The sequence below is a fragment of the Danio rerio genome, chromosome 21 (assembly GCF_049306965.1).
Source record: "Danio rerio strain Tuebingen ecotype United States chromosome 21, GRCz12tu, whole genome shotgun sequence".
In the NCBI taxonomy this organism is placed as follows: Eukaryota; Metazoa; Chordata; class Actinopteri; order Cypriniformes; family Danionidae; genus Danio; species Danio rerio.
Window position 1 is genome coordinate 41,890,905 of NC_133196.1, and position 15,530 is coordinate 41,906,434.

Here is a 15,530-nt window from a genome sequence, read left to right on the forward strand (position 1 = left end):
TTCAGTGAACATTGTATTTATTGTCAGGGTGCAGTTATATCAGACAAAGAGAAATAAGTCAAACCAACCACAAAAAAAAAAAACAGGCATTTGTAATACAATTCATTGTCTATTCAAGCAACAGATCATAAATAATGTCCGTGTTTCCCAGAGACACTTAACCAAACAGTGGATCACAATTAAATTTGGCAATGGCAAGCAAATGTGGCTATTGCTGCATTCTGAAACGGAAAAGAATGATAAAAAAACAAGTCAAAATAGTGTTAGGGGATGAATGTTACTACATTATATACTGTAGTATTTGATTTTGGCATTTCCAAACTGTGTTAGTGCGTATTATTATACACCATAAATTTCATTCCGCTTATTTCCATCATCTCATTTATCAAATAAATAGCTGAGATGGGGCAATAAACTATCATCTTCCTCAATGTATGAAACATTCTGCATTTAAATTAACAACAAATCCAAAGTACCTCTATAAAAGAAATCAAACAATAACAGCATGAATAAAATATTCCCTAAATAAATAAAAAAATATGATTTGTGGGCTAAATCAAAGTAAAAACACTGGCATATGGGGGGTTAATGTGGTTCTTGGTCTTTGCTACATGTAATGAAATAAGCATTTTCAGAAGAATATAGCATGCACCATGCTGAATTCACCAATCTAGCGAAAGCCAAAGTCTGAGAAAGATCTGGAAGGAAGTGTATCAAACAGGTAAACCCCTTAGAATGACCCATCAGTTACATACAGTACATTAAACCTTTTAAACATGTCCCCTTTCAGTCATAATATAACTTAATCAAGAATGTTTGCTTAAAGATTTACAGTACAATTGAATTTGCTTAGGAGCATGTTAAAAGAACAACAGAGCAAAGTAAAATCATAGCAGAATGTTTGGCTTGCACACCGAGAGGCATGAAACAATCAGGCAAAGGCATACATATAAAAGCAGGAAGTGGTAAGGCTTGAAATATGTTGACGAAATACAGTGATAAATATGTAACAGTACTTTTCCCGATCATAACATTAATAATAATTATAATAATGTGTCACTTTTAAAAACTCAGCATTAACAGTGCAGCTCTGGTTCAATACATGTACACTTTGGCAAAGAGGCAAGCACCCAAAATACTATACCGAACCCCTTTTTCCACAAAATCCGATTTAAAACGAAAAAACAAAACAAAAAAAACTATATGCTATTATTTTATTCTATCATACAGAAGCAGTATTTACACACAGCTGCCAAAATATTTGACATTTTACATGTGCTTCTCAGAACACACGCACACACGCGCGCACACACACACATACACACACAATAAATGCATGGCAATAAAGACCTTGCTGCAACAAAAAGCAAGAAAAAAAGTCAAATAAAACAGTACAGATCTTGTGCAATAATCACAAATGCTTTAAATGCAGTGCATGTTCAAGCAAATAAAGATTAAAAAAAAAAAACTCCTGACCCAGATCTTAAAGGGTTAGTTCACCCAAAAATGAAATGAACGTTATTGATTACGCGCCAGTCCAGGGAAACATTCACGCTCATCTTCACAACACAAATTAGGATATTTTAGATTAAATCTTAGAGCTTCACTGAATCTCATCCTGCGTTGACAGCAAGATTCCTGACTTGATCAGAGTCCTGAAAAAAAAAAGCATCCTCAAAACAGACGATATGCCTACAGTTGGACTATTCTCAAGCTATATGAGAATACTTGTGTGCACATAAAACAAAAATTATGAAGACTTTATTCAAGGGTTTCTTCTTCTCAGTGTCAGTATAGTGTGCACGTTCATGTCGCATGCCTCATGCTGAAACTGTGAAAAAGAAAATGTTGAATAAAGACATTATTTTTGTTTCATGTGCAAATAAAAAATATTCTAATAGCTTAATAATATTACAATTAAACCATTGAAGGCATACAGACTGTTTTGAGAATGAATTTTTTTTTTTTTTTTTTGGTATTTTTCTGAACAACTCAGGACTGTTGCTGTCTATGGAGGATGAGGGAGCTCACAAATTTCATCAAAAACACTTTAATGTGTTTTCCAAACACAGTCTCTGAGGTTTGGAAGGACATTAGGGTGAATAATTAATAATTTAAATTTTTAGGTGAAATAAATCTTTAAACATAATACAGGCCTTATAATACACTGAAACATACACAGCCAGAATTTTTTTCTGTCTGATAAAGATTTAAAGGGATTAAGTTAATTCTTAATTTCCTTTACTCAGTTCACCAAAGGTGTGTGGGTGACACTTTTTCTTCAGGGGAACATTATTTAAGATTCTTAGCTTAAACTGTAGTCCTTGGTGAATCATATAATGCAAATTAATACATACAGCACTTTGAGAGTAAAAAAAATATATATAGAGTTAAATCAACATTAATAACCATGGCTCCTGACAATATTAATGAGGACTTCCAAAACAAATTGATTAATCTGTGCAATAAACTGAATATTATTTACAACACTCAGTCTAAGCAAAATCAATGGTTAGATTACAAAAATTGTCAAAAAATAAAGCAATAATTCACTCGATCCAAACCAGGTTGACTTTCAATCTTCTGTTGAAGCCACTGTCTTCTTCAGTATTTGTTTTTACTACTACAGATGACAATTTAATATATTATTCTTTGTGTTCAACAGAAGACTAATTCATAAAAGATTAGAACCACTTAAGGAAACGTTCATGCCCAAATAGATATTCTGTCGTTTTTTACTCGTCTCACTCGTCACTCGTTCCAAACTAGTTTGAGTTTCTTTGTTCTGTTGAACACAAAGAATGTTGGAAACCTCCAACTATTGACTTACATAGCAGAAAAAAACCTACTATTTTAAGTTTGAGTCTGGTGAGCGCACATCATAGTGCAATGAGGTTTAATAAACGTTGGGATTCTACAAATAAGTACCATTTTGGTGATCAATACAATGCACATATCATCCCTCTCTATAGTAAACATACAGAGTTCACATACCTGTATACATCTTTACATGACAGAAATCTGGCACTCTTTAAAGTCATGAATGAGCTCAGCTCTTTTTGCTGAGGCTGTAGATAAAAGGTTATATTGTTGTAAATAGTGTCCAGTTTCTTCCCAACTATTTCACTTCATAAGGCCTGCATTTGCTTGTTTGGGGGGGTTTGGGAATATATAAGTACTAGTAGTCATTGACTTTCAATATATGAATCACCATCACAATCAAATCTACTAAAGAAAGGAAGTCACCTACAACTTGAACTAGCCGAAGGTCAGTACATTTGCAACAAACCTTTCATTCATTTTTGGTTGAACTATTCATTTCAACGACACTGAAATTTGCTTTTGTTTTATGATGAATAAGAGCCACTGAACTCAAAGTTCCAGGATATGAAGGTCACATCACTATATTACCTTTGGTAATAATTTTGGCTGTATTAAACTTTGTAACATTGATGATTCCCATCATATCAACAGTTTACATATACAGTAAAACAACATTCCTCATGAAGTCGTGTCTATATGCGAAAAGTCTGATTTGGAGTCTGCCGACCTCAAATATTCCTCAGGGCTAAGATGTAAAACATCTGCTTGCATGGAGGTAAACCCCAAAGTATTGCTTTATATCCCAACCTAATGGACGTGTCTTCAGTAACTTTGACAACTGTGCTATTAAGCCGGACTCTCAAGCCAGTGTGGAGAAAACTATGCCTGGTGGTTTTCCAGTTTAAGCTAAAGCCCTTTACCTCAAATATTCACCAGTGCGGCTCCTAGCTGACCAAGCATATATTAAAACACCACTGGGCCTGTAAAACAGCTGACGGAAGCGATACGGTAGCTGCCAGGAGTCAAAAATAAAGCATTTAGGTGCAAAAAGGAGAGCGTTTAAATACGTCAAGTATGTACAACACAAATGAGAACAGAATAAAACAAGTTCTTAAATAAACATACTCGTAGATGAAGGGATGGTGAATGCTGAGAGACAGAAGCCCCATACACACACAAACAAGCACACAAACACACACGTTTCAGAGATGTTGTAGATTCGGCTACAATGGAAGCTTCTTCAGCTGCTCGAAGGTCATGAAGAACTGAAACTTCAGTCAAGGATCACAGAAAGATCAGAACACACTGTATTCACTTAATTAATCCATCACATACATGTTAGTAGTGTACACACACATGCACACAGATATTTTCTGTTCATTACACAATGTGAATTATGTTTTGCCTGGAGCAAAGTTTAGTGTTTCGTGCACTGCTTTTCAGCAAAGGTGCTCGTCAATCATGTTGATCTGGGTTATGAATGTGACTTTACCATCTGTGTAGTGAATGTGTTGAACTGCATGCAAAAAAATAAACATACAATAGTCAGTGTTTTCTGAGGCACATATATGGACTGGATATTTTTAGTAGACCAAATTATAAAGGGTGAGTCACAAGAAACTGCAAACTGGCATGCAGTTCTGAATGCATTTGTGTGTGTATGGATGCAAACACTAGGGTTTCTGCAGGTTTCACCAAGTTAAATTTAAGACGTTAAGACGTTTTTAAGACCATTATGAACACAATTTAAGACTCACACAGAGTTTAACATTAATTATTTTTCAAATAGCCCAGACGGGGGGGGGAAATATTTTCCTTATTAATATAATCATATCATTAATCATTAAAGAACTATTAATTTAATATTGTTTTTATATATTTTAGATTTTCAAATAAAATATTTCATATTTTATCTATTGTGTAAAAACGAGCAAGCTCTACTTGTATGCATACTTTTCTTTCTAACATAAACTTTCTTTAAAATAAAATTTAAAAATGGACAAATGTTTCAAACGTTTTAAAAATATAATAAATGAAATCTATGCACAGCAATCTGTCCAGGTCGGGGTCCTCAGCAGTAAATGCATGGAGCACTTTTAAACAAATGTTTTTGTATAGAAAGTAATTGGTAAATAGTTCAAAATAACATTTTTAAATATAAAGTTTAAAGTTATTGCGATAGACTGTTAGTGATTGTATGGCTGTTGGCCAAATTGGGTAGTGATACATGAACAAAGGAAAATTAAGACCTGTTTAAAAAGATTTAAGACCTACAACACATTATTTCAGTAAATTTAAGACTTTTTGAGGCCTAAAATTTTTATTTTTGAGATAAAACATTTTCAGACTGCAAGACCATGCAGACACCCTGGGTTGGGTATAATCTATATTATTCTATCCAAAAGGAAATTGAAATTATGACTGGAGATAACTTGTAAACAAAGTAGTGGATGTTGAAAAGATTAATTATGTTTCTGACTTTCATAATTCTAGACAGCTCTAATTAGGGCTGAACAATATTTCATTTGAGCATTGATATCGCAGTATGTGTATCCACAATAGTCACATTGCAGGATTTTATTATTTATTAAGGATTAAAGGATAAATTCATTAATAAATACTATTTAACTATATTGTAAAAAAAAATTATACATAAATGTTATTTTATGTTTGATTGTTCAATTTTAGTTTTTCAATTCTGTTGACTCCCAAGAAAACCATGAAGCACTATTTTTTTTTTTACTTTTATTTTTGCTCTATTGCTTGTAACTTATTATATTTCATGCAGTTGCACCACATAGAAAAAGGCTTGATCGCCTCAGTCGATCTAATAATTAACTCTTTCCAAATAAAACTGTTCAAATCCTCTATTTGCAGCCCAATAAAAGCAATGTCAGATTTTTCAATATCGTGCAGCCCTACCTCCAATGTACAAAGAGAGCTTTACTGTTGAAAAGTAAAACATGATAAAATAAAATTGAAATAAACGTACTTTTGTTTTATTTTAAATACTATTGAGAAAATAAAACCTCTATATTCCACACAATGGACAGATTATTTGGACACTTAAAGCATCAGAATGATTTCTAGAAGATGATTAGTACTGCAGACTTGAGTAATACATTCAGTTTTGCCATCGCAGGTTTAAAAAAATAAATAAAAGTGAAATTAAACTCATAATATTGTGGTTTTAGTGTTTTCTAGATTAAATAAATGCAAAAATAATATACTAACCTAGTGCAGTAAAGAAAGCATCTCAGCTTGGGTGAAAATGGCTATGGGTCAGAGTGTCAGACCTTAGATTGCAATGTGCTGACCTCTAGTGTTCGAGCCATGTAAACACCACAAATGCATTAGTTCACCCAAAAATGAAAATCCTTTTATTATTCCATTTTTATTTACTCACCCTTATGCCGTTCCAAACCCCCAAAATACCTTAGTTCATCTTTAGAACAAAAAAGAAGATATTTTAAATGAAATCTGAGATCAGAAAAGCAACTAAAAACATTGTCAAAACCATGTAACTTCCATGTTTCCATTTAACTTCAGTGGTTCAACTGTAACCATACAAAGCCTAAAGAACAATTTTGTGCAAGTCATTTATGCAAGTTTTTTGGCACACAAGTGTTCTCAGAGCTTTGTATGGTTAAAGTTGAACCACTAGAATACTTCAACGACGTTCACCATTCTTTTTTGAGTTTGAACATCTCAGGACCATTGCTCTCTAAAATATCTTAATTCCATTTCTGAAGATCTTACGGGTTTGGAGCAATGTAAAGGGGAGTAATAACAGAATTTGGTTTTGGGTAAACATTTACATTACAATTATTCATTCATTTTTTTCGGCTTAGTCCCTTTATTAATCAGGGGTCGCCACAGTGGAATGAACTGCCAATTTATCCAGCATATGTTTTACACAGCGGATGCTCTTCCAATGGGAAACACCCATACACTCTTGAATTCACACACATACACTACAGCCAATTTAGCTTATTCAATTCACCTATACCACATGTCTTTGGACTGTGGGGGAAACCGGAGCCTCAGGAGAATGCCCATGCCAACACGGGAAGAACATGCAAACTTGAATAAGCATCCTTCTTCCTGTGAGGCGACATTGCTACCCACTGCGCCACAGTTTCACCACATTGCAATTAGCAAAAAACAACACAAAAATACTCTTTCCACAACAATCATGTAGGCATTTAAAGGTCCCATGGTATGCTTTAAAATATGCATTTTTTATTCGATCTCAACCGAAACATGATGAGAGGGTGTGACAGTGTAGCTCCTTCCCCTTAAAAACAACCAATAGTGTTTTTGTTTTAATCATCGCACTTACAGTGAGAGTGACTGAGCTCAAATGCATCAAATGAAAAGCAAATGAGAAGCGTCTTGATGGGGGCGGGGCATGTCAGATACTAGAGAGCATTTGATTGGTTATGATTTGATGAAAAACTGTAGTATGAGGTTATGTGAATAAAACCTTTGATCCATTTAGGTGGAAGTGAAACTACAAGCTTTATATGTTGATATCAGTTTTATATCTAATAAATGCAAACTTTCTCACTGTTTTAGAGCACACAAGCTTATAGATATCTTAAACACCTAATTACACTGACACCATCATCTAAAAAGCTTTACCAAAAAGAAATGTGCTTATTCCATACTGAAAAGACAAATGCAACCACTTCTATACAGTCCATTTTAAGATTATGACCTTTTTATATATTCAGTCATGATTCATACAAGCATGTATTACCATCGTCTGTGTTATCAAGAGTTTATTGATTATCTGTTGCTTGTGTATTAACCTATGCGGTAAAACTTGAATTAGAATTGTTTTACTAATACAGATAAACAAGATGTTGATACTTGTGCAGCATATTAGCATTGTAAGATGCTTGTAACATTTTCATCAACATCCAATCAGAATGCTCATTGAAGACAAAAGGCGTGTTCCAATCCACCTTTAGACATGCACAAGCTAACTTTCCTTTCCTTGTTCCCTTGAGAAATCCCTAACAGCCAAAAGTGTCTTCCACTTTATCAAGTGAACGAGGGAAGTTTACATGGACCCTCGATAACTAGATTTTACCCGTGGGAGTAAATCTTACTAGTCCCGCGTTGGAACCCCTTTTGCCTTCAGAACTGCCTTAATCGTTCGTGGCATAGATTCAAAAATGTACTGGTAATATCCCTTAGACATTTTGGTCCACTGGAAGTAGCCATCAGAAGATGAGTACACTGTGGTCATAAAGGGATGAACATGGTCAGCAACAAATGGCGTAGACACAATGCTCAATTGGTACTAATGGGCCAAAAGTGTGCCAAGAAAATATCCCCCACACCATTACACCACCACCACCACCACCCTGAACCGTTGATGCAAGGTAGGTTGGATACATGCTTTCATGTTGTTGATGCCAAATTCTGACCCTACCATCTGAATGTTGCAGCAGAAATAGAGACTCATCAGACCAGGCAACATTTTTCCAATCTTCTATAGTCTGTATGCCTGCGTGAATTGTGGCCTCAGTTTCCTGTTCTGAGGAAGTGGTCCCCGGTGTGGTCTTCTGCTGCTGTAGCCCATGACCCTAAAGGCTCGACATGTTGTGCGTTCAGAGAAGCTCTTCTGCACACCTCAGATGTAATGAGTGTTTATTTGAGTTACTGTTGCCTTTCTATCAGCTCGAACCAGTCTGGCCATTCTCCTCTGACCTCTGGCATCAACGAGGCATTTTTCGCCCACAGAACTGAAGCTCACTGGATATTTTCTCTTTTTCAGACCATTCTTTGTAAACCCTAGAGATGGTGGTGCGTGAAAGTCCCAGTAGATCAGCAGTTTCTGAAATACTCAGACTAGCCCATCTGGCACCAACAATCATGCCATGTTCAAAGTCACTAAAATCACCTTTCTTCCCCATTCTGATGCTCTATTTGAACTGCAGCAGTACATCTTAACCATGTTGACATGCCTAAATGCATTGAATTACTGCCATGTGATCGGCTGATTAGAAATTTGCATTAACAAGCAGTTAGACATGTACTAACTAATAAGTGGCCAGTGAGTGTCCAAGAATGCAATGCGATTGTGACATCACAACAGTGTAGATGTCATCAAGTGCTCAAGGGTTTAGGGCAGGGGTCACCAACCCTGGTCCTGAAAAGCAACATTCCTGCAGAATTTAGCTCCAACCCTGATCAAACACGTCAATAATTTTCCTGTGATAGTTAACTCTCATTGGTTATCTCAGCTTCCCAATCTCCGTCCCCTATAAAAGAGACTGCCCTTAAGATAACACAAACTCCTTGCAACCATGTGTTACAAGAGAAGATGCTGAACTAACAGTTCTCCCCAACCACACCCTAGGCTTGTGACCTTATCTTTTCATTTATCCAAGATTTTTTGTAAAACTTCAGCATCTACTTTACCAAAGATCAACAGGAGCCTCAACAAACACTCTCTTTCAAACAGACAAGACGTGACATCGCGTCTTCAGTTTCGTAATCAGTCTAAGACTCGCACTACAAGCACACCGAGCCAAAGCCCAGCTGAACCACACTCTGGCACACCTCTTTCAACCAGGCCAGGGCTGGCTAACTGAACCACGCCTGAGTGCAATTCTGACCACTCTCAGGCCGTACTCACACTAGGTACAGTTGCCTCGAACCGGGCCAAAGCACGCTTGTCCCCCCTCCCGTCTCCCCCGACGGCCCGCGCTCACACCATATCGGGCCTCGGCACGCTTACGTCATCGCTGCTGCGCTGTTCAGTGAAGCGCTCTCTATGCCAAGCCTTTTTAGCATTTAAATCTTTGTTCTGACTCCATAAATATATCTCTAATTATATTTTGACTAGTCATAATTATAATTCCACTACTCAGAATGACAATTAGAGATATCTGCAATTACAATTGTACTAGTACGAAATCAGATTGGAGATATCTGCAAATATATTATGACTAGTCATATTCCTCCATTGACTTCCATTGAAAAATATTTGCAGATATCTCTAAATGAGTTTTGATTAGTCACAATTGTAATTAGCGATATCTCCAAATAAATTTTGACTAGTAACAATTGTAATTAGAGATATCTCTAACTGAGTTTTTACTAGTCATAATACATTTGGAGATATCTTTAATTCGTCATATTTAGAGATATTTACAAATATATTTGAAGATATCTCTAATTAATTTACTAATAGTCGAATTACAGTTGTAGATATCTTGAATTGGATTTTTAACTAGTCAAAATTTATTTGGAGATATCTCTAATTACAATTGTGACTAGTCAAAACTCATTTAGAGATATCTGCAAATATTTTTCAATGAAAGTCAATGGAGGAATATGACTAGTCAGTCATAATATATTTGCAGATATCTCCAATCTGACTAGTCAAATTATAATTATGACTGGTCAAAATATAATTAGAGATATCTCTAAATATATTTATGGATAGTCAGAACAAGGTTTAAATGCTAAAACGGCTTGCCATACACTCTCACCCAGTAGCACAGTGGAGATTTCTCTAGTTATATCGTTTCAGTCGTTTGTTACGCAGTGATATGCAGTCAAATATTTCGCCAAGCAGTCCATAGGGATGCGGTGACACGCAGTCGGATATTTCACCGGACAGATCCGCCACTTTTGGCGCTCATAAACAATCATTAAGCTCTCGTGCTGCAGGAATGAGGAGGTCTGCTGAAGGTGCGCAGCTGTCATGCTGTGAGGAGTTCTCGTCTTTAATAAACTACGGCAGTTTGCGATCACTGAACAGTAAGAATTATTAATAAATCCATATGAAACAACCCCTTAAAAGTCACGTATCACTTTCAGTTTCGGGCTTTGGCGTGTTTTGCACTCACACACAAGCGTACCGCGCCAAAGCCCAAGTGTACCGCGCTCAGGCACACCTCTTCCAACCGGGCCAGGGCCGGCCAAGTGAACGGTGCTTGAGCCCGATTCAGCGCACTCACACTTCTCAAACGATCCGGGAAACGGGCCTGGGCACGGTACGGATGGCATAGTGTGAGTAGGCCCTCACTTGTCTAATAAACCAGGAAAAGGGCCGGGGCTTGGTTCAAATAGCCAAGTGCGAGTACACCCTCAATTTGGCCACAACTTTCTCTGTGTTTCAGCAAGTAGAATAATTTTTGGTGACAAATTTTATTTTGACAAATTTTAGGAAACCATCTTGAAATATAAAAAAAATTCAACAATACACTCTTGCCAAATGTACTACCGTTTTGTTGTTTGTGCCTGTATTACCCCTTTGACTTAAATTAATGGCGATTTTGATTTTATGATTGATATCATCAGATGCAGTGCAAAAAAAAGCTTAGTTTCTGCCTTCTAAACGGAGTAAAGTGTACTTGTGAGAGTGAGGAGATCTTTGCACACTCATCTCGATACGTCTGAGTACATCTAAATAAGCAGCTCAGCTCTCAGAACGTACTGTAGTAAACATCGTCAGTGTATTTATGCACACAATCTGTTTGACTCTATGGAACTTTATATAACAAGAAATAAACCTTTTTTGCACAGGCCTTTTTAAAGGGTTAATGCTGCTAACTGATGATCAACAGTAAAAACTACAAATTTTACCTCTATTAAACAGGAAAAACCACCAACAATCAAGAACGCATGAGTATATGCTGTCATGGCTTTGCAATCAAGAAGTGTTATTAAAATGAAAGTCAATGGGGCAAAAAGAGCCACAAACATAATGAAAGGGCAGTCAATTTGAACAGTACACAAGGGTTGTTAAAAAAGCCTTATTTATATTATACTTTAAAGAGGTTTATTGTTTTGACTGATGTCAATGATGATGTTCATGCTCTCAGAATTGGATGGTAAGATTTCATAACCTACAAATTAATCTTCTTTGAAGAATTAAACACTTGACCCAGAGGTGTCAAGTAAAAGCGTAGAGCTAATCTAAATATTATAATTGATCAAACCTACTAACAATTAATATTATTAAGAAGATTATTAATATTTCCCCTTGAGCTAATTTGCTTCATAACACTTTGAAGCCATGTTACTATATTTTTAAAGGATACGATGATGTTCCACGGCCCCAGACGCAGCCAGTTAGGCCAGAAGCCTTTATAGAGAGCGAAAAAGCCTTCATTTCTCCAGGTCTGCATGAGTCCGTCCAGCGTGCCCTTGTACAGAGGGTTACCGGCGAGCACACGCTGATTCATCATCCGCGTCCTCACCACATCCACCGGATTAGAGGCCAGAGCGCCTGCCAGGCCACACGTGAAACTGGAACTGTACAAACAGAATGCAAGTTCATCGCAAGATCAACCAGGAAATCAAATATTGAACAGACAACAATCGAGATTCTCACATGAAATGAGTTAACACCGTGTCTCCCATGAGGCCTGAACGGATCAGATGTTTCTTGGTGATGTCATAGACTGGCAGCTCCACACCGACCACGATGGCTGCCCTCTGTGCAGTAGGAATAACACCCTGAGGAGGATCAAAACATCACTGTATCAATGCAAAGTGTATAAAGGTCACACTGATGGATCTTGGGATGTTAAAACGGCTGATGTGAAAGTCATGTCAGTACTCACCCTCCACAGGCCTCGTGTGCCCTCCGTCTGGTAGATGTTCATGAAGTTGGACATCATACTGCCCTGTAACAGACTGCCCTGAGCCTGCATGCGAATCTGTGCGAAACAGAATAATCTCACGTTAAACAAGCTTGAGTCGAGTTAACAGTAAAAATAAAAAATGTCAAAATAATTTGTTCTGTTCAATATAGCAAACTTTTTAAACATGTGAAGCAAGGGTGGCCTATTAAAATTATAATGAACGAATAGGTTAACAATAAAAACCTCTAAAAACAACAAAACATGTTAAATGTTTCATATAACGTTTATATTCCAAAGCAGAACTAAATGCCACCGCCACACCAAGTTTGTTTGAAAAGTGTGTAGAAGGGCTGGAGCATATTTAATTTTGACCTATATTTATATTTTGATAAAATTGCAACCAGATTACTTCAATAGCTCTATTTGAAAAGAATTTATTAATTTAGACTGATGGAGATGTTTATGTAGAAGAGTGAATCGTACACAATTTTTTATTTTATATATTTATTTTGTATAAATATAATAAAGGAAAAAAGCAAAAAAAAATTGTGTTTTATGGTTTTCTGGAGAGTCTACTGTAAGAATTGAAATATTACAAATATTTTTAATGTCTTTGACAATTCAAAACATGAGCTGAAGACAGGGCCAATGGACTCCACAGCCCACCAGGGGGGAATGCGGGAAAAACCAGCTCCTGCTGCGTTTGCATCTGAGTATGCTAAAACTCAGCTTCATCCCCCCAACTCACGCATATGGTCATTTCAATGTTTGAATGTTCTAGATTAACCACACTGACTTTAACTATCATGTTTGATATCATTTGAAATGTCTCAGTGCGATTGGTACAATGGTCTCATTCTCTCAGAAATAGACATAATCAAAACAATAAATATATAACTTCAGGCATCTTTTGAACCACTGTGAAGGGTGTGACTTTCCCTTTTGTTATTCACACCCCCTTCCTTGGGGGAATTCTTGGATTATTTAAGGTAAGGGTTGAGAAAGACTCAGCGCGATTCTGCCTACCCAGATCAGCCCATAACATGGAGCCTAGGCTCCACGTTATGTAAAATTTACACGTTATGTAAAAAGTCAGGAATGCATCTTTTAATCTTGGACTTATCTTTGATAATTTGATGTTTTGTATTGATCGTTTATAAATTGACTGATTGAATTTGGCATAATACATTTACCTGACTAATAAATTATGTTTTGAATTATTCAAACCTTGTGTTATTATCACTGATAAATGTTGTTGTTCATAGCACTACAAGCCACTGTACAGGTTAGTAACGGACTAAAACATGTTAGACGGAGCAGCGTGGCACGCTATACAATGTTGGTAGAGATCCGACTAACAAATTGGCATTTATTCATGTATACTTGGACTGTAAAAGGCCAACTATTTAGAACAACAAAATATTGTTGAAACTACTTTAAATGTGGATATTTAGGCCTTCATCTACAATAGTATAATCCTGCGCGATTATTATTAAAATACTTTGTCTTGAATTAGTAGATAACAGATCTATGGGGACCACATAAAAAATCTCCTAAATTGAGTAAGTAGTGTTCTGCCTTTCTAGGAGAGTGGTTAATCGCCTCTGTTTAATGACCAAGACTGACAAGCTTGTATTAAGAGATTGTATACCCGGCTGGTGCAAGACTCGAGATGCTATCGGAATCTGAGTAAATGAGAATAAGGTATAATAACAAATCAAAAGAATATTCAATCATAATCTAAAATAATGTGAAAGGAAACAAAATAATCTTCTCAATGTTTTATAATTGGAGTCAGATAAAATGAGGATAAATATATTAATATTCTAAACCACCTCATACTAAAATTGGAGTCAGATATGAGTTAAGTTTAATATAAATCAACATTGTGCACTGGAAAGACCGAACATGCAGTGAACCTTCATCCACCATTGGATACCGTCATTGGACCAACTGGCTGGACCCTACACTACCATTATTCATAAACATTAATCATTATTTATATACAACTTGAATAATCAAATGTTAAAACACTAAATAATCTTGTAATGTAAAGTGGGACGCTGACAACAGGGGCGCAGATCCAAATGCAGGTTCATTGTACAGGGATGGTCAGACAAGCAATCCTCAACTCAAGAACAAACAGATGTATACGAGCAATCCAGAGTTGTGGTCAATAGACAGGCAGATGGTAAAAAGGCAGGCTGCAGAAAATGTAAAACACACAAAACAAAGCAAGGTTCAAACACGGAAGGCAAGGCAAGGAAAATGTGTTGCAATGTTCACAATCAGTATAATAAGACTCAGCACTGATGTGTGTGAGTGTGTGCACGCTGTTTAAATAGTCCTGTTATCAGTCCATGAGCAGCTTCAGCTGTGAGTGTTTGCAATCAGGATTAGGAACCAGTGTGTGCAGTGCATGACAGGAGCTTGTAGTCCATAGATGGCGGATTTGTAGTCGCTCGATCGCTGGTTATTGTAACAAGTCTTCATTATATAAACAATTCAATAAAACAACTTCATTAAAAGTTAAAAACAATACAATATTGTGTGTGTATGCTTTAAACTTTTAATATGCACAATGCCAATCCTTAAAAATATGCGATGCCTCTGGGCAGTTTTTCCATGACTATCTAAAATAAATGGGGGGAATAAAAGCATCTTAAAAACTGCTTTCTAAACTCAAAGTACAATTAACTGTGATCTGTTTGAATTATGTTTAAATTTCCAGTTTGCTCCAGCTACTGTGTATGTTCAAAAAGATTGTCCAAACAACATTAAACTTGTTTATGGCTGTTTCAAATGGCAACCAGGGGACATGGTTACAAAAAACGGGAAAATCGAGACAAAACCCAGAGCAAAACTAAAAGAGGACACTGGAAAGACAAGATATGTGATCAGATGCAATGTCATTTTTTTGTCAATAGCAGGGCAAGCACGTAAAAGTCGCTAAATGACAGGGATTGAAGTAACAAATAAGAAAACCTGCACAAACCCCTCCCCCAGAGCTATAAAGATTGAAAAAAGAAAGTGTCTAATTCTAACATCTTGGAAACAGAAATTTACGTGTACAACCAGTGGCGTAGCGGACAG

The 15,530-nt window shown here is 36.4% G+C and overlaps 1 protein-coding gene across 2 annotated transcripts in view; it reads right to left on the reverse strand.

The window, feature by feature from the left end:
• The window catches only part of slc25a14 (solute carrier family 25 member 14), a 33,621-nt gene continuing 18,091 nt past the window's right edge, over window positions 1-15,530 (reverse strand). Inside the window, exons 5-8 of one of the 2 annotated variants that reach the window (XM_017352756.4) lie at window positions 12,417-12,512; window positions 12,185-12,309; window positions 11,892-12,105; window positions 1-4,088 (exon numbers count right to left, since the gene is read on the reverse strand). In XM_017352756.4, coding sequence (XP_017208245.1) covers window positions 4,047-4,088; window positions 11,892-12,105; window positions 12,185-12,309; window positions 12,417-12,512 — 477 coding nt within the window. In that variant the 3' untranslated portion in view covers window positions 1-4,046. The remainder of the gene's footprint in view (window positions 4,089-11,891; window positions 12,106-12,184; window positions 12,310-12,416; window positions 12,513-15,530) is intronic. The other variant, NM_200164.2, reaches the window with a different exon arrangement.